Consider the following 25,692-nt stretch of genomic DNA (forward strand, 5'->3'; position numbering starts at 1 on the left):
TTAGAACAGCTTTTGTAGCCCCAGTCTTGTACCTTAGCTCTTTTGTGTCAGTGTATCTCACCTGGTTTTAGTCCCTGATTTTATGCTTCTTTAAATCACTCATAACTTGCTTTGTCTTCCATAGATGCATTAATATTGCATCTTTAAGTGATATGGTTTGTACTATGCACCAATCTCATTGTGAAAATATTTTTTCAAGACATTCAGCTGATCAGTGCATAGCAAAAAAATAATCTGTGCCTTCCTATTGCCAGAATAGTTTAAGATCTAAATGTCAGTCTGTTTTTTCACTTGAAGTTAAAAAAACAGGGTCTAACTGATTATATTAAGAAAACCATGTTTCTGTCTTCTGTATATTTATCTTCAACTGCCAGATTTGTATTTGTAGATTAAATGTTTCTTGTCATTATCAACCTAAAAGAAAAACCCAAAACAAAAAATAACATACTTTGGTTTTCTAATGGTCCCCAGGAAAGATTCTGGCTGCTACACTTGTAAAATGCAAATTCCTACATTTGGGACAGTGCTCTTAACTGAATGACCAAAGGACAGCTTTGGACACAAGGATCAAAGTGTCCTGGTGGACAGTAAGCTGAAGCCAGCAGGGCACCCTCACAGTGACAACAGCTAACAAATAACAGGCTGTGCTGGCAGAAGCATGGCCAGCAGGACAAGAAAACCAATTACTTGCCTCTATTCAGCACCTAGGAGATCACATCTGGAGTAGTGTGTCCAGTTTTGGGCCCTCAGTACAAGACACAGTAGAGCAGGTCAAGCAGAAGGCCACTAAGATGGTTGGAGGGTGAGAGGGCGTACAAGGAACAGCTGGGAGAGCTGGCTTTATTTGGCTTGGAGAAGAGGGAAATACAATTGCTGTTTTCAGCTGCCAAGTGGGGGTTAGGAGATGGAGCCAGGCTCTTCTTGGTCGTGTGCAGTCAAAGGACAAGAGGCACATTTTGCAGCAGGGGAAAGTCCTACAAGGCACAAGGGAAAAAGGGAAAAAAATGTGTTTCCAGTGAGAGAGGTCAAGCTCTGGAAAAGGCTGTCCAGAGTTGTAGAATTTCCTTTCTGGGAGATGTTCAAGGCCTAGTACAACCTGTCTCCCAAGTCAGCCCTGCTTTGATCAGAGGACTAGACCAAGACACCTCCAGAGATCCCTTCCAATCTAGAACATCTGCAATTCAATGCAGCACCCAGAAAATGAGAGAACTTTCCACATGGAAGTCCTTCAAGTGCTCCAAACAAATACTAATACCTTTCATCAGGCTAACAGTACACTATCCTCAGTGTACAGCAAGTATAACTAACACCAGGATTAAAATCCACACACTGTAGGGTATTATGCCATAATCCACCTTTCCTCAGCTGTTACACTGCAGACCTCTTCACTGCCTGCCTTGCCAAATCCTGGATAACCTTTCAACTGCCCCATGCTCTTTGATTCTGGCTTTCTCCAGTCCAGCCTCAATGGCCCTCGAGCCCTCCCAGTCCCACCCTCTCACTCCTTTGAGTGGCAGGCATCACATCACACATTTCTGACAGCAGTAACAGCACTTCCAGGCAGTACAGCTGCTTAAACTCATCTTTCCTTCCTCTTGCAACTGACAAAATACCCTGTCAGGGCTGCAGAAAGTCAGTCATTTGCAAGTTACCCATCAGTTCTCAAGTCTACTTTTCCATCTTAGAGACTGAAATCTAACAAACCAAGCAAATTTGGTCTTTTTAAGTTGCATGCTTTTAACATGAGAAAAATTTTGCCAAAAACTGGATGTCTGAGCTAAGGCAGCACATTGAGAGAGGAGAAAAAAATCTCCCATTTCAAAAACCAGCAAAAATGCTTTTGTGTTTAGTTGTGGGGTTTTTTCTTGAAAAATGTGTATGAGAGGATCTCATTCACAGAAACAAAACCAAAGCTTTTGATATATGGAAAATATCATACAATTTGCATAAAGCAATGATATTTTTAAAAAATATGTTCTGTATTTTACAGCTTAAAAATCTCCATCACAAATATTTGCAAAAAAGTAAAAATAAATTTACTTCGGGTAATACCTCAGTATAAAAAATACTTTGTGTTATGTTTACTACTTCCCAGAATTCAAACTTGTGCTGATGTAGAATTACAAGGAAGACTGTAAAATAGGAGACTTCATTTTCAGAAATACCTATCAAAATAAAGACAGGGTGCTGTGTCTAAGTGTAGGATCTGCTTACACTGATTTTCACAGCAAAAAGCCATCATACTGAATTTATCATAAATGAATCTGAAAAATTTCTCCTCATGAACCTCATGAAATAACAGATCCAAGTGTTGACTGGAATCTACACATCTGTCACACACTTCTTTTGGGAAGTCTGCCATAAGTGCCTGTGCAATTCTAGGAACAGGTAAGAGCAAACAGCAAATATGACCATTCTCCCACTGCTCCATTCCCTGAAACAGACCTTGAGCTTTCACTTTTTTTTTTTTTCCAATCTGTCACATGACCAAGAATATTTTCAGAATTACTTTTTCACACAAGTGTAGTTTTCTGCCAGGGTACATGAAGACATCCAGGCAATGACAGTGGTGCTATGTAGAGACCTCAGGACCTGAAGAGCACCTTCTTACCACTCCAGCAATCTCAGGGTATGCTACAGGGTTTTTTATGCTGGTATGTTCTTCATATTGCAGCAACCCAAAAGTATAAAAATACTGAACGTTATAAAATGTAGCATTAACATCAAAGCAAAACTGCTCTGCTCAGTGAAGGTTGGAAGTTGAAAAGAGTTATATTTTTTTAAAACATTACTCAGTAAGAAAAACCTTAAAAGTTCCTCGATGTTTCAAGTTGGGGTTTTCCCTAGTGTCTCCTGATATGCAATGAATCTTCTCAAATTCATCTTCACATTGTCAAGAACACACAGTTGATCTGTACTATACTGTCCTTTGCCTTCTTTTCGCATCTGTAAAACCAAAAGAACACATGGTTTACTCCTGGAGAAGTTTCTCCTACCAGATCACCTCAAGTTCACTGTAATTCTGCACAGTGGTGTTCTATGAGAACTCCAAGGGGTTCCCATGTGCACATGTGATTATTTCTGCAATTATTTCTGCAAGTCAATTTACTATAATGCACTGCTGTCTAAAACTAGCCTAATGGCACATTATTTCATCCCAAAATCTGAGACATACACTTCTTTTCTTTTAGATGGCTTTTTAGATGGAAAACCTTGCACATTTAACCTAACAAGTGAGGCACCATCAGGTATGTACTTTGTGTGGACAGTGCTTGGCTTTTGGGCTACAGAAGTCACTCCTCAGGCTGCATCTGACCAAAGAAACATCATGTGCAAGGTCATTCTCTGTTTAAGTCTAGGATGTACCTAAAATTACAATTTAAAATGCCAGCCTTGTTATTCTTGAAAATACAGGATACATTAACTGTTTTAATTAACCAAGAATGGAACAAAAACATCCAACTGCTACTGCAAGTTAAAAACCAAAGATATCAATGTAACTTCAGAAAGGACTTTTCTTCCACCTCCAGAGACATCTGCAGGATTTTTTGTACAACTGTTTCAGAACAATACAGTGATTTGGACATCAGTAATACTGATGGTGTAATGCAGATGTTGCAATTCAGGTGCTGCACTGTTACCTTGACACATCCATGAATTTTAAGGTACTTGCTTTCCTCTAAAGTGGAGTATCGTAAAATCAAATGCTTTTTTTCTGTCACCTTATAAATTAAGTATACCTTCTAGGAGCCCAAAACTCAACCTTTAACCCACTTTGTGTGCTGAGACCCTGAGCAGCAGGCTGCCCTTGATGCCTACCCTCATTCTGAACACTGGCTGAAATTCCTTCAGTGTTGGAAGCAACCTGATCTGTAACGCTGCCCTTTCTGCTTCTTCACCATCTGCAAATACATCAAAAAGTGCATCCAAGGCTTCCCCTGCTACCACAAGAGAAGATTCCTTCATAGCAACCTCAAGAAGAAATTTTCCAATCATCTGCAATAACAAAGAAGAATTGATTTTTCCAGCAACGTTAAAGAAAATTGAAAGAAACATCAAAATTCTTTTAAGCTTGCAATGCAAAGTTTGCTTTTTCACCTTCAGTGTTTCAGCTGTATCTTGTCCTTTTGCCAGGACACTGCCAGAAATTCCAAGGATGCTCACCACATTCACTCTAACACTGGCATTGCTGCTTTGAATACCAGCCTCACATAAAGCCAATAGCTGCTCGGGAGTCATACACTGGTCAGCAAGGGGAAAGGAGGGAAAGAAGGAAGACACACATGGTTACATTTTCATGGAAATTTTGAAATATGACATTTAGACACTGTACTTTTACAGAACACAGGCAAATTCTTCACAGAGTCCTAGATTATGAAAATGCAAGTAATAAGAAATTTCAATTCCCTCTCAGCTTGGTTCTTCCAGAACATATCCAAGGCTGACATGAAGTTGAAGGAAAAGTTCTGAGATTTTCACAAATTTATCTAGCTCAACAGCTGCTTCCAACTCATTACAACTTAGAGTATAAAAGCTCAGTTTTCAGTTTAAGGCCAGAAAGGATTAGCAGACTATCTAGTCTTGTGTCTTCTATACCCAAATCATTATGTTTCATTCCTGTAGTCACCTCACTAATTCATATCCAACCAAGATTCAAAGACCACCAGCTAGGTGACATCAGGAATTAAAGAAGACAGATTTCTAGGTGCTAATTTTCTATATATTTTTCATTATAACTATCTTCTAAAGATATCTGTGGCTTATTGCTATTCTGGTTTTGAAATACCTTTTATCTGTTTACACGTTGAGGAGGAGATACATAAAAAAATATTCCTGTAAGGTCCATGAAAAATACGGTTAATGCTATTAATCTGTTCTTCCAGTGTTCACAGCTGCTGAAATTTTGAACTAAATTTATATTGTTCTTCCAGTGTTCACAACTGCTGAAATTTTGAACTAAATTTATATTGTTTTGTTCCAAAAACTTTCCAGCCCAATCTCACAGGAATTTGAACCTACCAGAGCATTTGAGTTTGAAAGCTTTTACCTGGGAGATGTTCTTTGATGCCATTGTTTGTAGAAGAGCCCTCAAAGCACTGGTTACAGCTTCCAGGAATTCTGTGTCTGTAGGGAATTCTGTCAAAGAATAGAATCCAGAGCCAAAAGTTAAACAGAAACATGAGGGACACAGGAAACAAAGAAATACAAATTCCTTAATCTCTTAATTGTTCCTCCAGGTACTACCACAACAGGAAAAGCTAGATTTTCAGAGACTGGTCTCTGTAGGTTGTAACCATAGTGATTTTTTTGAATTCAGCATTGACTGCATCTGGAAGTTAGGACACAGCTGGGCCTCCTTTCCAGCACATCCCTGGTTGAGACCTAAGGGACAGTGCCAGCCAATGTCACCAGAACAGCAGCTGAGAACTGGTATCACATGGAGGCCCTAACACAGGAACTGAGAAAACTGCAGAAGCTGACTGCATCCTTCACCTCCTTTCTTCTGCCTCCTTAAGCAAGCTTTTCAGACACCCAGAACACTGGACTCTTTCCAATTCATATAAAGAGCATGTTTTCCGGTGGTTTAATAACATTCCAGGAATGTATGACTCAAACACTGCATTATTCTTGTTTAACTACAAACTCATCAGTAGCAGCCATCACCTTCAATCTGTGTTCTGCATTTCTTGAGGCTTTTCATTTTCCTCTAATGGGTTTATTTTCTGCACCACTCCAGATGCAGAACTTCTTGATTTATGTGCATCTCCTCCCTTCTCATGTAAACAATCAGATCTTTATGCCTCTCTTTAACTCTGTAAACCACAGAATTCCTTCTAACCACATGTTGGTATGTTATCAGCTCTATCTGGCAGTTTTCATTACACAGCATTTAAACATGCAAAAACGGGCTTGTGCCAATTAATTAATTTTAGCATCCTTAGCTGTCTTCAGATAGCAACTTCTCCAGCTTCATCTGAGAGCTTTATATTACAAAGCATAAGATGTAGACCCAAAATATTGGAAGTTCTCTCTTCAAGCATGAGACATATTTTATGTGAACTTCCTTGGATATGTTTTCATAGATATTTTCATTTCTGCATTTTAGTTTTCCACACACTGCACTCAGTAATAATGCTCCCATAGACTAATCACGTCTTTAAAGACACTGAGAAAAAAGTGTGTTTTGCAGGCAGATGCATTTTCAAGCACTAATGCAGTGTCATTTTATACACCACAGCAGAGCACTACATAAGCTCCATCTATGGCTACAAATGGAGACACTTGAAGGAAGGGAAGGAAACGAAACTTCTCGAGCTTCTAAAAGATGAGAAATGACAAAGCCACACACACATATGCCAGACTTAACAGAACTGTCTTAGGGAAAATGTTTTCTGACAGTTTGGAGAATTGGCAGCTTTTCCAGGCTCTAAGAATCTCTCTTATTTTTTTAATACCCATCACCACTGACCTTAAAAATAGATTATCAGAACAGTCTGAAGGATACAGCCTGTCAGGGACCCACATCCTCAGTTTGGAAACAGGTGGGCTTTTCTTAAACTTTTTTTTTTCCAATCTCAGTTCAGCTTCTCTCATGTCAGTAAAAGAGAGGTCATAGCATAAATGATCCACCAGGATTATGGAAATGATGCTGCTCTCATGTACAGGGATCCCAGAGAGCAGCTGGGAATGCTACCTGCTGTAGCCATGATCCAGTAACACTGTACTAGCAGATGTATGGGGAGACCTTCACAGTGTGTCTATGAAATAATGCACCCTGGAGGAACTACAGTGAAAACATTCTAGTGTTTATCACAGGATCTGTGAGGCTGGGAAAGACCTCTGAGATCAGTCCAACCTGTGACTGATCACTGCCATGTCAGCCAGACCCTGGCACTGAGTGCCACGTCCAGTCTGTCCTTAAACATCTCCAGGGATGGTGACTCCACAGCCTCCCTGGGCAGCCCACTCCACTGTCCAAATACAGATCTAATACATACATATATACACACATATATACAAATATATATACATATATATACATACACTCACACATATATATATTTTTTCTAAAATAGTATTTTTAGAAGAATTAAATTTATTACCTTCTCTGTTGAAATTGAACCACAACCAGAACAGGAAGCTGAGTAGCTTTAACACTTAGTTGTAACAACTTTGCATACTTTCTCACTACAAGTATAATTCCAATAAAGATAAGCCATCATAAGCATAAAACACGTCCTGGGGACAAGGTGGCTGCTCTCTTTTCAAATGTAATAAGCATGAACATTACATGGAGATTTTTGTACCAATTTTTGCCATAATGTGGTAAGACTACTAGGAAAAATGATGTGAAACACTGTGCTAGACATGTTTTGTTTTCACATCTCCTTAGGCTAGTTAGGTCATTTAAAAAGAAAATGTCCCATCTTCTTCATCCTGTCTGATTGCTGAAAAACTGTTATTACCACAAATACAATCAAGCAAACAGTTCTGGTCTCCCAACAAGGCAGTATTAATCCCCTCAGGGGCTTTCTGTGTAGGCCCAAACATGAAGCAGATTCTTGCACTACGAGCAGACTTGCTGGAGGTGCAGTTTGGATAAACATATCTTAACAGGATACACTGTCATGTCAGTACATTGCCAACATTCAGTATCCTGATCTTGAAGGACCAGAGGGATAAAGTTAGTAATAAACAGCACTGGAACATAACATCCATGGCTATCTTATATCTAGATGATCAGCAAAGGGGGCCAGCAATTCCCCTTTACTAATCATCTTACCTGTTTTAGAAAAGATCAGCTGTGAGAGATGCTGTGCAAGGGACTGAAGTGCTGAAGCTCCCCCAAGACAATCCACATCTGACACCAACAAAATGCTCTGAAGACACGTTAAAGCTCTACACTGCACTGCATTCAGTCTGAAACAAACAAAAAACACACTGAGCAGGTATTTTTGAACACACCTGTTGAAATATAAAGAAGAATCTTGAATTGAATAAGGCTGTGATCTAGTATGCAGTTCACAAAAACATTTGTATCTCTTTATTCAATATCATATATCAGATCTGCCAGTTTCCAGAACTTAAGAGCAGCTCAAAGATGAAAAATCCTTCTAAGAGGTTTAAAACAAATGAATATACAGGAAAAATAGCAAGAGAGACAATGAAATGCCTACTTTTTAATTAATGGCTTCCAAGACGGATTGTGCATACAGATGTCTAGAGCAACACTGTTCGGAAAAGCAGTTTTTTCCAGAATCTGTGGAGGGGAAAAAGAAAGGTTTATCAATAAAGTCCTTTTCTCCTTTTTTTTGTTATAGTGTGTTCAGAGGGAAGAGTGACGTTATCTTAACGTCAAACAGATAGTTCAAATGACATATTTCAAGGTTTTCCAGATAGCAAATATCTTGCCTGCTAAAAATGCCAGAATTTTCCTCTATCACTTAAATGATATAATTATACACTGGGTTTAGCATGAAGTATTTTGTGTTCAACTGTACTAACAACAGGTGATTTTCTAGGTCTCTGCTATTCTTTCTTAGATCTTTCTTCTTATAGATTGTGCTACAGGATTTTCAGATAGCTGCAAGTCTGGAAGGCCTTGCCATGAAACTCTGGCTATTAAGTACAAAAAGCCTTCCAAGTTTTCACCTCACACCTTGATGTCTTAGCTCAGAATTCTACAATGCTGCTGAGCTAACACAGTAACCGATTCAAATAATAAACTTCACTGTTACAACCCCAAATAAAAATGAGCAAAACAACCCTGAAACAAAAACATCTGATTTCCTGTCCGTGCCAAAACTGTATTTCAGACATTTTGTATAAAACAGGGGGAGAGGAACTTGCACTTTTTCAGTGCTGACTGTTGCTATTCATTAATGTTACTTCCACCTCATTTAGCTAATACAGAAATCTGGCTGTCACACTTCATCTAAGTTTCCTTTCTTTCTGTGGGTAATCTTTTTCATGTCCAAATCGAGGAATAACAACCTTTGTATTTGGGGGGGAAAATATTTTAAAAAGACCTACCAGATTTCTGATTTCTATTCTCATTTACATGACCAAATTACTTATTTGCAATGATGCACCACCTCTAGGCAAAAAAAGTGAGGCCAAACTTAAAATAATACTCCCTTCCTCCAGGTGGATGGGAATAATTTGTTTGCCTAACCTGGGATACAAAGCAGGAACAAGGAAAAGGCTGTAACATATATTGGAAATAATACAGAAGACAACACCTTCTTTGGAATGAGGTTGTTGAGAAATGCTGAGTTAACTTCATCAGAGAGGCACAGGGGTGACAGCAGCAGCCCACTCCCCTCGTTGTATGAGTTTTCCATGAACAAGTCACTCTCATCACTGCTGGAGAGCTCTTCCCACTCATCATCAGAGGGATCTGAGAACACAAGACAGATTTGTAAATGTAACAGCCCTCATGCAACAGCTATCCTACTTCTCAGCTGAAACTGGCTTCTCCAAACATCCTGGTTTACAAATCTTGAAGTTCTTGGGCTCTAACAAACTCCTCACAAACCAAATGCCATTAAGCAACAGTTCTAAATATTTTATTAAAAATATTTTATACTCACTGAGGCACAAATATTCTTATGCGAGGTTCTTCATACATGGGCATATTCATCTCTGATATTAACCATGTGTTGTTTTAAAAGATCAAAAAAAGGTATAGAAGAAACGTTTCATGAAGATTTACAAATATTTTCACTTGGATTGTACCACTTAATTTTCTGAGGCTGATTCAAGCATGCAAACACACAAGTTTAACTTAACTTGTTTACTAATTGCAGTCAGTTTAAGGCAATTGTTTCCTGTGGCAATACTGAAGGCACAGACAGATGTCCTCTGTCTGGGCAGTAACTGGGCTGGATGAAGATGTTATTGTCTCCACAGCAAGGTCAGTTAAAACAAAATGATGACAGCAAAAAAAGCCAAGTAATCTCTGACAGTCATTTCAAGCAACACATTTCACATAAATTAAACTAGGTTTATAATCTTAAACCTGAACTAGGTCATACTTACAGACTTTTTCTACTAGCAGATCTTTAAGGGAGATATGGTGAGAGGAGTCCAAGTTCTATTACCAACAGGCTACTGTGTGAATAATCTGTCCACAGCTGAAGGGGGACTTTGGCTGACAAGCACAAACTAAAATCACCCTCATTTATATTTGAACTCTTATATCTACATCCACAGAGTTCACATTCATTTAGCTGAAGTTTCTTTAAATCTGGTTACATTTTAACTAATGTTTACCCAAGTCCTAAGTCTACAGGTTGGACTGATCCTCCTTTCCAACAGATGAAAGCTCTGTGTACATAGGTCAGGGTATTTAACTATTGTGACAAAAAAAAAAAAAAAACAAAAAAACCCACCTATCGTATGCACCCCCAAGTAATTTTATTTGACAACACAGATTCTCATGAGATTTATGTCCTGTAGTAACTACAGGAACAGCCATGCACTTCTGTGGCAAAAGGTAAATTCACTAAAAATACAGCAACAAATATCCAAATGAATGCATTTCACTTTTACTGTCTAAGTTTAAGAATTTATTTGAAGACAATGTTTATGGTTAATTAGATGTAAAGGTTTGTAAATATGTCAAGCAACTTGACCACACAGGCATCTTATGGTAATATCCAGTTAATTCTACAGCCATAACTTGCTGGTGTTAATAGCCTTTGCATGAGAAAATGGCTGTATTTCATGCTTTACCAAGCCATGGCAGCAAGAAACAAGAAAACAAAGCAAGACATTCTGCTTTCAGTCTCTTGTCTCTTCTAAAAAATTCTTTTTGCATCTTTAGAAAACAAAGAAAGCAAGAAACATCCCTTGAAAACTAACTGATAACAACACCAGCTGACAATGCAATTCAGCAATAACAAAGACAGCAGTCCTCATAAGTCGGCAGCGAGCGACCAGGGCAGAGCAGGAACTGGGACCTCGAACACTGGCCCATAACTATGATCAGGTTTCTTCCAATGTTCTGGGAACAGAGGCATTTCCAGCAGCAATCCCATCTTCCCTAGCACTGGTGACCCAAGAACTACAGACTGGAGAGCAGTGCTGGAGTCTCCTGCTTCTTGCCCAGGTGCCCCTCAAAGGGGAGCACTCTGCTCCTTCCAAGCACTGGCCAGTGCTCACTACAACACATCCCTCGCCAGCCTGGTACTGCTCTCAGCTCTGTTGCAAGCTGAGTGTTTTCATGAACTCAGCATCATGGCTAAAGCTATTTTAGTCCTCAAATAATTTGAAAATTAAATGAACAGCTGCCTCTGGATTCCTCCTAATTTCTAGAGACTGCCTGCCCACGAATGGGTAAAGTATTGTAGCAAAATACAACACAATCTTACATTACACTGAGTGAATGGCAGAACATGCAGCTTATCCACAAGAGATTTTCCAATTAAAGGGGAAAGCTTATGAATTACAGCTCATTAGATGAGAAATGCAGTTATGAAAGGAGCTTCATACACTAGGTGCAGAATTTCCTTGTGCTGTAAGACAAAAAAAAAGTTACCATTTGGAATGACTGGGTATTACTGTGGATTTTATAAGAACCTGAACACATTACTCAGTTACTTTCTACAAAATTACTCCTACATCAGGCTAAAGCTACAATAGCAGTCAAAGTTTTCAGGTTTTGGAGGATTTAGGGGATTAGTTTTGTTTGTTTGTTGGCTTTATGAAATAGAATTTGATAATCTCTCATTTGTTTTTCAGAAGATTAGAAGAAAAACTATCAACACAGAGCTTCAGAGTTCATAAAAGATACAGAATATCTATATCCTACTCTCCTCCAAATAACAGCCTCTCTTTCTCCTCCTCAAGGCTCATAAAGGCAGAACTCTGGAAGCCAAGATCTACATTGTTGCCACAGTTTCATGCAAAAGCTGTCCCTATTCCTAATTTTGCAACACTTGTAGTATCAAAACTAAATCAAAGCTAAAAGATCATCTGCTTTACAAAATTTGATGCCCTCATCCTGCAATCAGATTCATACACATCAGAAGAAGTCAGACCTCACTCTAACTGAACAAAGATTTTGCTGCAACACTTTAAGAAATATCTCTCTGGCATGAGAGCTTTTTGTTTGTTCTTAAATGTTGGCAAACAAATGCAGTATCACGCAAAAAAAAAAAAAAATTAAGCAACATAAGTCACTTAAACGAAGGAAAAATAATTAAATTAGTAATAGAAATGACAACCTATTTTGCTGCCAGATGAGGATATCAGGGACAATATGCCCAGGGGCGTTTGCCCTTAGAAACCCAGATGAGCAAAGACCAAATTAAAGGTGACCTATTGAGAAACAAAACACACCACAACACTTGCAATGAACGAGACTCCTACAAACCTTCACTGCAGCACATGTTAACAATGATTTCCAGAGCAGTCTGCTGGGCCGTCAGTAAAGCTGTCACTTCTTTCAGTTCCCACTTATCAGACTAAAAAATTAAAAACATGAACCAAATTTGAATTTGGAAAACAACATTTAAGTGCTATTTAAAGTATCCAAGCTGTCAGTTAAAAATACAGTCCCAGCCATTTCCTCTGTCTCAGTCTACACCCAAACTCAAAAAAAAAACCCAAACACAAACCCAAGCAGTGTTATCTACCATCTTTTTGTTGGATGTTCCAGAGCAAATTTCATTCTCAAGGAATGCCACTTGCACTAAAGCTGTCCAAAAGCCAGTCAGCCACACTTACTGGAAGTAAATCTGAAACGTCATTTTCTCTTCTGAGTTTTCCTTTTGGTATTTCTTCCATGTTATCATCTTCACTCAAAACACAGTTTTCTGTAGTATCACTCATGTTTTCTTCAGTTTCTGCTTCCACTGCAAGTTTTAACCTGTTTTTCTCAGCTTCATTCATACGAATAATTGTTTCACCAGCATCTATTGCCAAGGATTCTGAAAATATCTTCAGGATTGCATTAACTGTGCTTCCCAGGCTGCCTGGTGGAATGGTATCCTTTATATTCCAGATAGTGCCTAAATATGAGGTAACCAAATTATACAAATTATTTAAGTGCTCAATTCCCAGCTCTGTAATAGCCATTTTGTAAGGACACAGCCTCCACTACTTAAAATAGTCAGTGCTTATATTCACTATAAAATGTTCAAGTCTTTTCTCTACAGATTTTTTTTTGCATAACATTTTGTAATTAATCTGTAACAATTGCTATGCCCACATCTTAAGCTCAAGTAAATTTCAGCATGTAAATATTTACAGAATATTTATGTGGAGTGACCTTGGTGTCACTGTACACCTGAGATAAATCCACATGTAAGAATAATTTTCTAAGGAGTCTCAAAATTAATTTATTACACTCCAGTATCAAAAATCATCGTGGTTAAACATTTGAGGTAACAAGAAGAAATCAAGGTAGAGAATCCGAGGTAAAAAAAAACCTTACAGCTAATAAGATCAGAACAACTCCTGTATCACTTATTGACTCATTTAACTGTTAAAAACTAAATGAGCAGTTAAAGTTGGCTATCACACTGAGCAGGGGCTGAATTCAGAATCAAGCATTTAAGCCAGCTTTAAAACTAGTTGCAAATACCTACTTGCAGTTCCAAAAGGCAGCTATAACCTCACCAGCCATCTGTACACCTCAACAATCAGATGTCCAGACCACAGCAGAGAAGACAAAGCCTTGTGTCCTTCCCAGCCTCCTTTACCTGCCATGCTCCCCATGTCAAAGCAATGAACCCCCTTGAGCACTGTACCTGCTATCAGCGTTCTCAGAAGGATGTGCTTCATGGTGCTCTCTGGACTCAACATCACTGTTTCCAGTATTTGCTGTGCAGAAGCATTAAATGAAGAAAGAAGATCTGGATTATCTTCTGTCACTGCCTGCAAGCAGTTTGCTGCAGCAAACAAGAGCAAACATAATTAAAAAACCCAGTAGTAGCTTTAGCTCTGCTAATGAGAAAGCATTATCTTCCTGAAAGCTGAAGCAATGAAATGCTGACACAGAAAAAAAATTTCATGCAGCATCATGTTGTAATGGTCTGACACTGTCCTTTACAAGCTGTGTTTTGGATTAAAAGACATTCTGTGGCAAACCCACACATAAAACAGATGAGGAAACAGAAACAGATACCACATCAGCCACGGAATTGGTTGTATTAATTTGAGCTACTCAAATTCAAATTTATCCATTATATACTGACAATGGACAACATAAAAAAATGCTGGAAGCACACATACCTATATGACCATTATGAAACTGTAAGAACAATAAGACTGATAAAACCAGATTGAAAGTGATTGGAATTGTTTGGGGTTTTTTTAGGACTATCTCCTCTGCTCAACAAATTAAACCCTCCATTACCAAAACATGAAAACAAAATGAAAAACACAGCCTCCCTCTAAAGCTCTCTTCCCACAAAATTTTTCTTCCCATGTAACCACCAATAAGCCATTCTCTTTTGGACTGAAAACAAGCACAACAGATATCAACTTCTTTATTTTGTGCTAGCCAAAAATGAATTTACAGTCTTACACTCAGTGCAAAATTAAGCAATGCTAAAGCAGGTCCATTATGCAATGAATACAGTATCAGTGTTATATTCATACAATTTAAAAAAAAGTTATCTTTAAAGCTTTATCTTTTCTTTTTACCACTTACCTACTGAAATAGCCAGATCCACATTTGTGGTAAATTTCTTCATGTAATGTAAGACAGCCTCCAGACATCCTTCTTTATTGAATATGTATAGGGCAGTATTGTTGCATTCACTAATGGATGGAAAAGATCAGTCAAACATTTTTGCAGGGAAAAAAAAGTACTGTAGGAACATCCTAAGCATCCCATACTTGTTATTACTCACATTTTTAAAAGCTACCTAAGAATTGCATTAGTCAAAGAGCTATCCTTCATTATTGAGGTTAAGATCCATTCTATACGAGATGCTGAAAGAGAAGCTGCAAAATCCTGGACACTTTTGAGGAAAGCTGGCTTGTGCCAGCTGGTTCCTCACAGTGCTCAGAGTTTATCTGGGAGCCTAACTACAGGCTCCTGCTGGAGTGTGGATGGCAGCTCAGAGCTGTGGGCTGCAAGCCAGCCCAGGGCTCCCTGCAGCCACAGGAGACTTCACCCACAAACACAGGGCCAGCAGAGCAGGCTGCTGCCTCCCACATCAGTGCCCACTCACTCCACAAAATGACTGCCCTTACCATTCAGAAATCCATTTACTTTCGTTATCTAACAGTGGGATTTGTGTTTCTTCAAGTTCTCACAGCTACTCTCTCTTTCAAACTGATATAAGACTAATTCAAACTAAAAAAAGCACAGGAGCTAACTAGCTACAAAGGTCTTCAAAACTTTCATTTTGAAAACATTATGTCTCAGCATCAATGCCAGCCCTAATTTTATCAGTATCAAACTTAGCAATCAAACAAGCAGTTCACACTCATTACCACAAAGTTCAAAATAGAGAAGTGATTTACATCACACTTAATGATCATACTTCCTGTTTTCAAGCACTGACTAAAAAGCAAAAAAAAAAAAAAAACACCAAAACACATAACATTGCTGAGCCAGTTAGAAAGGGTCATGTATTCTGTGCAAGATGCTGAACAAGGAGTTTATCTACTGTTCTAGATTCCAATCCCTAAAAAATAAATATCCCTGTTTAGAAATAAGGCCTCAAGCCAGCAGCCATATCACACAGACAGGCAGAGGGGCAGCCTCACTGAAGCACTGTACAGTGCTAAACAAAATCCTGTATGCAAAGCATACAAAAAGAGAAACAACACAAAGTTCAAGGAGAACTTTTGGAACAGATTTGTATCACTTCAATGTTTACAGTAATTTCTGTATTAACAGTGTTGCCATTTCTCTTCCTTCACCTGGTGTTTCCAATATAAACTACTAATAGACCAATTTACATTATTTTCTCACATAATAAGTAAATTTTTATCAGTGTCTCAGTAACTAAGGGATAGTTGCCCCAAACAATTAATATTAATTTTTGGGATGACCTGCAAAGGAAGTAGTATAAAAACTCCTCCTGTTCCTAAAGCACTGATCAGAATTTCATTTTCCCCATCGCTTGTATCACGATATGGATCTACAGAAATACCTGCAAGAAGCCACAACCCAAACAACAGACTATGACAGAACATGTTCAGGAAACAGGATCAGAACTCAGGATGAAGAACCAGTAGAAAAAAGAATTTGTTACTCTTCTAAAACTAATTACCAACTTCATGCACTTTTAGAATCCTTCACTTAAAAAAGTAATCTATACTAGAAGATAAACTTTTATTACAGACGAGATGAGGGCTCATCATTATTACAGCAAAGTACATGTAGGAGCAACACAATCAGAATCAGCAAACGAATGCATCTTCCCACACCTGGACAATAATTTCTTTTCTGCCTCAATTACCACACTCTTTTACAGGAACAATTCAATTTAGCTAAAATGCCAGTGTTTATACAGTACTTACCATATATTCCACAGCAAATTAATAGCCTCATTGGCTATGTCTTCAATATAATTTTTGTTACTCCCTCTGCATTTCTTTGGAGAGAGCTGGTTAGCATCCAGTCCAGTGCTGCACTACAACCAAACAAGAAAACCAGGGCTGGGAAACAATCAAGCCACAAAGAGAAGCAAAACTTTAAAGTATGAGCACTGAGTGGAGCAATGCAGTGTTTATTACCAGAACACCTGACTAGTTTCCTTTCTTTCTGAAACCTTGAACGCTTGGTAACTTGTAGAACTGTACGGAGAACTTGTAGAAAGACTCTTAGAGTACTTGCTTTGCAGTTAGTCTTTAGAATCACTTTCTAATAAAAAAATACTTGGGAATTTTAGAACCTGAAATACTGTTTCTTGCTAATGGTCTGTATACAGTTGTCAACAGTTGTTTCTAATCAAAAGATTAACTCAGCTAGTACCTTACTATGCTCTAAAGTAATGCTATTACTCATATTTTAAAATGGGGAAGAAACATACAGAAAATGATGATATTGCTCAAGGTTGCTCATACAAAGACAGCAGGTAAGAGAAATCAATGCAATATCCAAATTGCAGTTCAACACCTGGACCAAAGAAAGAATACAAATTCAGTACAGGTTATTCTCCACTAACTACCCAGCTATACATCCAAATATCCACTGAGAGAGAATTGCTCAGCAAAAAAACCTCACTAGAATAATACTGCAACATAAATGAAGGACCTTGATTCTCATTGACAGAATAAACTTAACTGACATTACAGAACCAAAATCTCCAGCCTTTTCAGTCAAAAATCATCCTAGGCAGCAAACCTCAGCATGGATGCAAGTTAGCTGGCCAGAAGCCAGTGGTTAGAAATCTCTGCAATAACTTCTGTATCACTAAACCTATTAAAACATTCTTTTAAAAGATCTTTCGAGTCCCTTATTGTAATAACAGCTACGAAAACAGAACTGTTTTTCTATATGGAACAATTCAATGTCTAGATCAGGTTTAAAATCAAAATAAAAACAAGCACACCTCTTTCAGAAGTGCAACCAGGGGTGTCATGATGTCTTTGGTCACCATGTCATCACAGACATCAAATCCTCCACAAGCACTCAGATTTCTAGGGAAAACAAAAAAATTAATGCTTTGGATGAGATACAATCCTTTCCAAGAATGTTTCAAAAACCCCATGCCTCTGATATTCTTCTCTAAAGGTTATGGTACTTTTTGTTCTAAACTCAATTTGCTTAAACAGTAGCTTTAGTCTTCTACCTCACTAACACAAGAGAATAACTTTGGAGTTAGAAAAAAAAAAAATTATTTCCATTTATTCATTAAGCATAATTAGAAAGCTTATCTGTACTAAAACATCACGACACAAAATGCCATCCAAACTGCACTCGAATTCTATTTCCTCGTAAAGCCATACATTTCACAAAGCTCCTGACATATAACTCCCACAGAGCAAGAGAGGCCCCTCTCTCACAGACTTCAGCTGATGTGGGCATAGCTCCTCAGAGCAAATGAAAGAAGTTCTCTCTATTTCCTCGTAAAGCCATACATTTCACAAAGCCTGCTCCTGACATATAACTCCCACAGAGCAAGAGAGGCCCCTCTCTCACAGACTTCAGCTGATGTGGGCATAGTTCCTCAGAGCAAATGAAAGCAGGAGAGGCTGGCACTCAGCTCACAGCCCCCCAGCTCCCCCGTGCCAGGATCCCCGTTCCACGGAGCGCGTACCGGAGAGCCCCCGCAGCGGTCTCGCGAACAGCCAGGCTGTGGTCCATCAGCAGGGGCCCCAGGCAGCGCACCACGTCCCGCTGCACGAAGGCCGGGATGACGTGCTGCTGCTGCAGCAGCTTGGAGATGCTGGCACAGGCATACTCCCTCACTTCAGCACTGGGATGCTGCAGCTGCAGAGACACAGACAGGGCACATCTCACTGAGGGAAAAGGGAGCGGGAGGGTTTTACGGAGTGAAGAGATTGATCAGGGCACTGTGGCTCCTGTTTTACTGCTCCTGAATGGAAGCAGGAATTTTTAACTTCCATGAAAGCTTATAAACCCTTGCCTGGGTTATGTGTGTTAATTTTATGACTAGATAAATGCTATTCTGGGTATTTGACAAGACAGCCATAATCCAGACACAGATTTGACACTAGCTGGCACTAGTGAGACCTCAAATAGAATGTACTAAAAAAAAGACTGAAGTGGGGTGGAAAATATCATCAATGAAGTATAACAGACACAACACATGCCACCATAAAGAAAAGCTGAAGAAACATAAAAAACAAACAAACAAAAAATTATAGCCTTTAAATTACAAGCATCTGCATAACAGCAAGAAACAAGTGTTCCCTACATCCCCCAAAACAATGTTGACACGTGCTATAACAGAGTTTTAGGTGACATACAAGAATTACAAATTGCATAACACAGTAGAAGTGCACTCTTGGAAGGCCACGGAGTTTGCTGAAAACCTAGCAAGTAAACATTTACTGAAGAGTGGTAACATCAGATCCTGCCTCTATTGAAAAAGGTGTCTCAGCTCATCCTTATTTATTCTCTCTACCCCTCTCTTTCCTAAACAGGTTAGTCCAGAAGAATAACTAATCAGTGATCTGTTCAATGAATTAGGTTGGGTGAAGTGAGCAAAGAGGATTTAATTTCTTAAAGGAAAATGGATTTTTGCTTCTGATTCTGAAGTCACACTCTCAAAAGGAGACGTACATCAGTTTTCACCTGCAATACTTAAGCCAGGACTATGGCCTACAAGTGGCCAAACCCAGCCTTTTTCAGCACTTTCTATCCCTCGTTCCTTACATATGGCTCCTGAACACTTGGCTCTGACCACCCGCAGGAGTCCGCGGCCGGGGAGACCGAACGCAAGCCCCGCAAGAGCTGCCTGGCAGCCCCCGCACGCCGAGGGCACGGAGCGCGCCCGGCAGCGCGGGCGGAGCCGGAGCCGGAGCCGGAGCCGCCCCGCCCGCCCCGCCGGACATCCGCGCTCGACCCCCGCCGCCCAGCCCCGCTCCGCGCAGCCCGCCCCGCCGGACATCCGCGCTCGACCCCCGCCGCCCAGCCCCGGCAGCGAGTGGGGACACCCCACTCTTGCGCTCAAACAAGAAAATTATCATAGAAACAATTTCCTCTAAGGGCACTTACAGAGGTGGGATTGACCTGGAGGATGGAAACCTGGAAGGGGTTTCCTCTCTGGTGTCAGTATCTTAGATTATAAGACCCACATCAAATACAGGAAATGTTGGTCCGGTATGAAAGTTACAGAGTGCAGCTATAAATGTTCTGAAGTTCTTCTGTGTTCAGTGGAGATCTGTATTTGCACAGTACAAAAGAAGATAACACCTGTTTATACAAAGATTTTATTTTATACACAGTTACCTACAAAATATACAGCAGTTAAAAATAATGGATGGGCAGAAGACTTACTGGAAAAAAAATCCAGAAGACAATTCTTAAGTTTCAACTGACATAGTTACATCAATAGGCTGCCTTTAAAAGCCAGTCTACCCTGTAGCAGGGGTTACTGAAGTTGCAAGAGCTTTGCAGTTAGAGTCAATTTAAAGAGTTCAAAACATTTAAAAAGGCACCTTGAACAACTTAAACTCTTAAAACTTGACAGTTTTAGCTATTCAAAAGTTACACTTTATGCACATATCATCCACACCTTGTTGTTAACACTCTGAATAACAAATTGTTATTTTATTGTGGCACTCTTTAGTTTTTCTTCACCAAATCTGATGTTATACATTTGCAGTATCAGTTCCATATTCTGACTATCAGAGCATAAAAATCCACTCAGAATGGTCAGGTGGATTTAGATACAGTACAACCTTACAACTGGGAAGATACAAGCATATTTAAGACAATAAAAAAATTAAAATCTTAAAATAAGTGTTTTGAACCAGATCAAACAAGGAACTACGTATGACCACAAGGAAAGTGGCTGGTGCACTATATACATAACTTGACAAATGTAATCCTTGATATATTTGCGAAGTTCTTTAACAGTGAGACCAGTTTTCTCCAGCACAAACAGTCAGTCTTCCTGCGAGCCTTTAAACCAGTTCCAAAAGAGTGACCAGGAGACAAGGACGGCTGTAAGGAGGAAGTGTGCTAATAAAACATCAGGAGATGGCAAACGTTCCTTTCAATACTCTTCATGAGAACAAGAAAATCCATACACCAGATATTACTTTTTTTCCTGAACATTGGCATCTATCTGCTATTTACAATAGCTTAGAAAGACACGTAACACAAATGAGGTTTCATTTTCAAGTTCAACTTCATTGCCGATTAACATACTTCACCTGTATGTTCTGTTCTAGCTGAAGTAAAAAAGTGACACTAATACTGAAAAAGAGGTAATCAGAAGTAGCAAAAGCACTGATAATGTGATAACAAAGAATTTGGATAAATATTCAAGAAAGTAATATTGCACACTTTCACTGTCAACTGTGTTAAGACTTTTACTCCCAGGCAGTGACAACCAGTCCCATTTGATTTTTTTGCTGTCATACTACCTTTAAAAAGGTCATTTTTGGTTTCCATGGCAGTGGAAAAAAATGAAGGAAGACAGCCCTTATTGAACATGAGGCCTAGGTTTCAAAATTAATTTTCCAGTCTGCAAGACAGAAAACAAAATAAATAAAGTTTAAACCCTGAAAGCTGAACCCAACAATGACGCTTCAGTTCAATGTTACCAGGAGAGTTTAAAACAACACACAAAATGATACTAAGTATTCCACATTCCAGTTTTACAGAATTTGCTGAGGTATATACAAGTGCTGTTCAGAAAAACAGACTATTTGTCTTTTTGACAAATTATTATTTCTTTTTTTTAACAAAGAAGGTTTAGGCAATGAAGCACTAACACTTACATCATCACAGGACATATTATATTCTGCCAAAACAGTTCGGCATCGGGCTGCTATACTGCGTGGACTGTGTCAAGGAAAGCAACTAACACTTGTACACACAGTAAGCCAAAACTAAAAAAGCATTATTAGCACAGGCTTCAACAACTGCAGTAACTACACTTTTGACGTGACAAACATTATCAAAGGATACATTGATGGTGCCACCACTCTTTTATGTATTCCAGCGAAGAACAAGCCTATTAGGGTAATACAGCTAATTGTGAAAAATGGGTGATTCCAAAGTGACGTGAAAAATGATACCTAGGAAAGAAATCAGGTTAGTTCAACTGCATACTTTCTAAAACACACAGAAAGTCACTGCCTAGATCCCTTAACTAAAAATAAAATACTGCTCCCAGCCATTTCCAAGTACTTGTGAACAATTCTTTAGATAAGCATTCAGGGTACAGTGTTTTGGCAGGCATTGTCCCAGGACACATTCCACAACAACTCCAGACAGCTTGACAGCTTTAATAAAAATCACCTCCCAGTTTCATGTGAGAATGCATTTAGCCTTTCAGTTTTCAATATACCACCTGACTGCCTCACCAAGCTATGGAACAACACAGCACATGTGGCATTAGCCTGACCTTACCTTTTGTGTCTCTGGGTCTATTAACCAGTTCCAAGCCCCAGTTGCTGTGCAGACTGACACCACTATCAAAATCACTGATGAAGAAAAAAATGAGAGTCACAAACTGTATACCTCACCCGAATTTAAATGCATCTATTTTTCAGTAGCAACTCTTAAACATATATTTTAGGGAGGAAAAGCTCCTAACTGGAAAGCAGAAATGAAAATATGGAAAGACACTTCTCATATGTGAAACCCTAAGGATTCTGTACAAAGTTCCTGGACAGAACAAATCTAAATTCTGTCAAGTAGAAACATCCTGGTCCTTTGAAAGAGCCAAAGTTATCTCTTTAAAACGAAATTGAAAAAGATCAATCAAAAGCAGAGCTTCTTTTCTACATCACATAAATACTTTCTTTTCAGGATAACAGGAAGTTAACATTGGTCACACACCCCATTATAATTAAAATAGAAAGTCCCACTTCTATGTGAATTATGAAACAAGCAATTTGGGGAAAAACATGAGCCACTGAATACAATATTAGTTATGCAGACCTCATTTAAATATGTTTAGAAGTTTTCATTTTTTTTATTATAACTGACAGAAAATAGCGGTTTTGGAAGCCAAATGCATTCCTAAAGTAGGTGTGCACAAACTCAGCAGAACTACACATAAATATCTGACTGCTCTGAGACAAGGGGATTTGAGGTGATGCTAATAGTGTTTGGTTTTGCTTTCTAAGTAGTCATTCCTTCAGTTCTTTCATTCAAAATTGACCTCTCAGGAGAAAAGATAGTATTTCATGTGTTCTAAAAAAAAAGTCTGTGTTCTTCGAGTAGGAAAACTTCAGCAGAGACTCAAAACAAAGTTGTGTATTTCCATCACAGACCACTGATCCCAAAGCTGGCAGCATATCTGTGGAATTTTTTGCCTTCCTCCCCTCCTTCAAACCTTCCTGTCATAACAAAGCTGCCTTTATGGCAAACTGGTGTAACTTTTTCACCTTCAATTTTATGGGACTATCTCACCTAATCATATTTAGTTTAAGAACTACAGCAACAGTCTGAGAAGTCCGAGTCTTGAAGAAAAAAAAACTTCAGTAACATAATAAAAAACAAATAAAACAGAAACAAACACAATGCTTCAGATACTTCCAGAATAATTCAGCCTTGAGTCAATTCAATCTTATCCTCATTTTCCTAACTCTGGCTAAAATATTAGTTTATTATCCTGTATGAACTTGCTGCAGTGTTTGAATGTATGCCACAAATTTTAAAGCAAGTATAAACAAAAATTTTTCTTTGGGCAAATTTAAATAAAGGATAAACACCAGTAAATCTAACAAGCTTGAAAGACAAACTTCTATTTATTCCTTGGAATGCCAAACTTACTTCTCCAACGTCCGGTAGCTGGTTGCAAACATGCAATGTATTCAGTAAGTCTTCTTTCAAAAGCTTTGAGATCTGGGAAAGATGTATATCAAGCATAATTAGATCTTCATCTATTTAGTAATTTTTTAAGTAAAAGATAAAAAGAATTCCCCTGTGCACACCCAGCTCTTAAACAGGCAGAGAAAACCAATGCAATGATCCTTTATATGCAGTCATAGTAGCTTTACTCAGCTTCAGGTAAGAAGTTCAGTGGTGGAGTTAATCTAAAAGCAAAAAACATTCCTACTTATAAAAAGAAAAATCAATAGAGTTGAGAAATCACACTATTTCAGACATCTTTAGAAACAGTGACTTAGGTCTATAGTAGCTTAAATTGCCTCTCAAAACAAAACAAAAAAAAGTATCACATTTTGAAGCACTAAGTACATCAGGAAACCATTATGTTCTACTAGCAATATAATGGCAATTAAAAAAAAAAGTTGGCCATTTGCCACTGTTCAAGGGGTTATTGTAGCAGTGTGGCTTTGATGACTTTGTTTTGTAGAAACTTTGAGTGTCATGATATATGTACACACATATGCAAAAAATCCCACAGCAAACACTGCTCCAACAATCTTATTCCAATAATTATTTCTTAAAAATACATCTTTCTTCTTATTGCCATCATTCTCCCATGGTCTTTCCACTGAAATTGCTGTTAAATCCATTTCAAATTGATACTCCTAATTGCCTCCAAGGAGCTGTTTCACTTTAAGTCCAGGTTAGATTTACACTTCCTTTCAACAAGGTCAATATTTGATAACATTCCTGTTAAAGCTAGAATTCTACCTGAAGTAAAGCTTTAATTAGGATCAACTTAACTTTCAGCTGAAGTCTCTGTCAGCATCAATGTGGAGCTTCAACTTCCAACTATTGCTATATTAGTTATCTCAATGAAGCAATTAAAGAATAAGCTTGGAAGAAATAAATCTATTATGATCATTATGGAAGCAGTTTTCTACACTGTGAATTTATTCCTAAGCGGTTTGCAGGTGAATTTATGGGGGAAGATTACAGTACCTTGACTTCAGCCACAGAACAGCTAACTAGTCTTAATTACTGCCAAGAACACAGAAGTTAATGGCCTGTCCTCCACATCCCTTCTGGGGAAGCTAAACCACCGCCGGCAATCACAACTAATTAACTGTTCCCCGATTAGCACAAACCCCTCCAACTAGTCACTGAAGTGAGAGGGGGAACACAAGGCACCCCACGAAAACCTGCAATTTGAGAAACAGCACCCTGAAGGCATAAAAACAGGTTATTGACAAGCTCTCAAGAAAACACATAATGCAGACCTCACTGAAACAAAATATGAAAAGAAAACTTTTTCAGAAAAAAAGGAAACGGAAGTTTTAGCTTATTTTCAACTATGCACGTTCTAAGAACCCTCTCCGAGTTGATCCCTCTGGCAGCTGTGACTAGCAGGGCACACTTCTGGGAACCCTCAGATTGCACAAGCATAGCAACAAAGCCCTGACAACGCCGGACTATCGGTTTCTGTCGGCACTGCCCACTTCTGGTGCCAGCTACAGAACACTTGCTAATTCCGAAATTAGAAATGGTCCATTTTAAAGATCTCTACCAGTCTCTGGACACTGAAAACTCCTTTCAGGGTTTTGACATTCTGTAAGCTGAACTTGTAACCCAAACCACCAAGTGTCCCCAGACAAGAAGGGGCTACTCGAGGTCGCGTTCTTTAAATGCAAAAGGAGCCCTGGCTCAGTGTAACGCCTAGCGGGGCTCAAGGGCTGTGAGAAACGCGTCCCCCGCAAAAAGCCGTGAGCGGGCAAGGAGCTCGCAGAACACAAGAGCATTTTCCTCGGCTAAGCAGCCGAGCAGCGGCACCGAGAGGGAGCGGCGGGCAGTCCCTCCTGCCGGGCAGGCAGCAGCCCTCAGCACAGGCCCTCCCGCGGGCGCTGCTCTCCGGGCCGCCCGGGGAGCAGCACAGCCCGCCCCGAGCGCGGGACGCCGAGGAGGCCCCGGAACCCCGCCCCAGCTCGCCTGTCTGGGCCGAGGAGGAGCGCCGGGAGCGCGGTGCAGAGGGAGCCGAGGCCTCCCGCGGCCGCTTCGTCCCGCTCCGCAGGGACGGGGCAGCGCGCTCGGGCAGCCGGGGCGCAGAGCCGGCAGCTCCCGGCGCGCCGAAGAAGCAGCTCCGGGCTCGCTCCGGGCGGCCGCACTCACCCTCAGCCTGGTCCAGGGAGTTCATGGCGGGCGGGCGGGCGGAGCGGCGCGCACCGGGCGGAGCACCGAGCCGGGCC

The 25,692-nt window shown here is 39.6% G+C and overlaps 2 protein-coding genes across 5 annotated transcripts in view; both read right to left on the minus strand.

Moving 5' to 3' along the window:
* HEATR3 (HEAT repeat containing 3) lies at positions 1 to 19,790 on the minus strand. Of its 2 annotated transcripts, XM_039721127.1 has the most exons (16): positions 19,655 to 19,790; positions 18,231 to 18,403; positions 17,523 to 17,610; positions 16,489 to 16,601; positions 14,663 to 14,772; positions 13,758 to 13,898; positions 12,733 to 13,016; positions 12,380 to 12,470; positions 9,243 to 9,400; positions 8,178 to 8,260; positions 7,784 to 7,920; positions 5,048 to 5,136; positions 4,099 to 4,242; positions 3,820 to 3,996; positions 2,807 to 2,946; positions 1 to 974 (listed from the first exon to the last, which is right to left on the minus strand). In XM_039721127.1, exons 2-15 carry the CDS (start codon positions 18,275 to 18,277, stop codon positions 2,827 to 2,829), a joined length of 1,782 nt encoding a protein of 593 aa, XP_039577061.1. In that variant the 5' UTR covers positions 18,278 to 18,403; positions 19,655 to 19,790; the 3' UTR covers positions 1 to 974; positions 2,807 to 2,826. The 2 variants fall into 2 exon arrangements, with proteins under 2 accessions (XP_039577061.1, XP_039577060.1); XM_039721126.1 differs by lacking the exon at positions 1 to 974 and having other exon boundaries at positions 2,748 to 2,946.
* CNEP1R1 (CTD nuclear envelope phosphatase 1 regulatory subunit 1) overlaps positions 19,691 to 25,692 on the minus strand; it is a 6,035-nt gene continuing 33 nt past the window's right edge. The window contains exons 1-7 of one of the 3 annotated variants that reach the window (XR_005628878.1): positions 25,616 to 25,686; positions 23,393 to 23,464; positions 22,022 to 22,095; positions 21,578 to 21,687; positions 21,388 to 21,442; positions 21,031 to 21,131; positions 19,691 to 19,820 (exon numbers count right to left, since the gene is read on the minus strand). Coding sequence is in view for 1 of the 3 variants with exons in the window: in XM_039721128.1 (XP_039577062.1) it covers positions 21,090 to 21,131; positions 21,388 to 21,442; positions 21,578 to 21,687; positions 22,022 to 22,095; positions 23,393 to 23,464; positions 25,616 to 25,640 (378 nt within the window). In the remaining 2 variants the exon portion in view is untranslated. Of the gene's footprint in view, positions 19,821 to 19,851; positions 21,132 to 21,387; positions 21,443 to 21,577; positions 21,688 to 22,021; positions 22,096 to 23,392; positions 23,465 to 25,615 lie in introns of those variants that run through there. The other 2 variants (XR_005628877.1, XM_039721128.1) reach the window with 2 other exon arrangements.

Source organism: Passer montanus, unplaced genomic scaffold (genome assembly GCF_014805655.1).
Source record: "Passer montanus isolate IOZ18808 unplaced genomic scaffold, ASM1480565v1 scaffold45, whole genome shotgun sequence".
Lineage (NCBI taxonomy): Eukaryota > Metazoa > Chordata > Aves > Passeriformes > Passeridae > Passer > Passer montanus.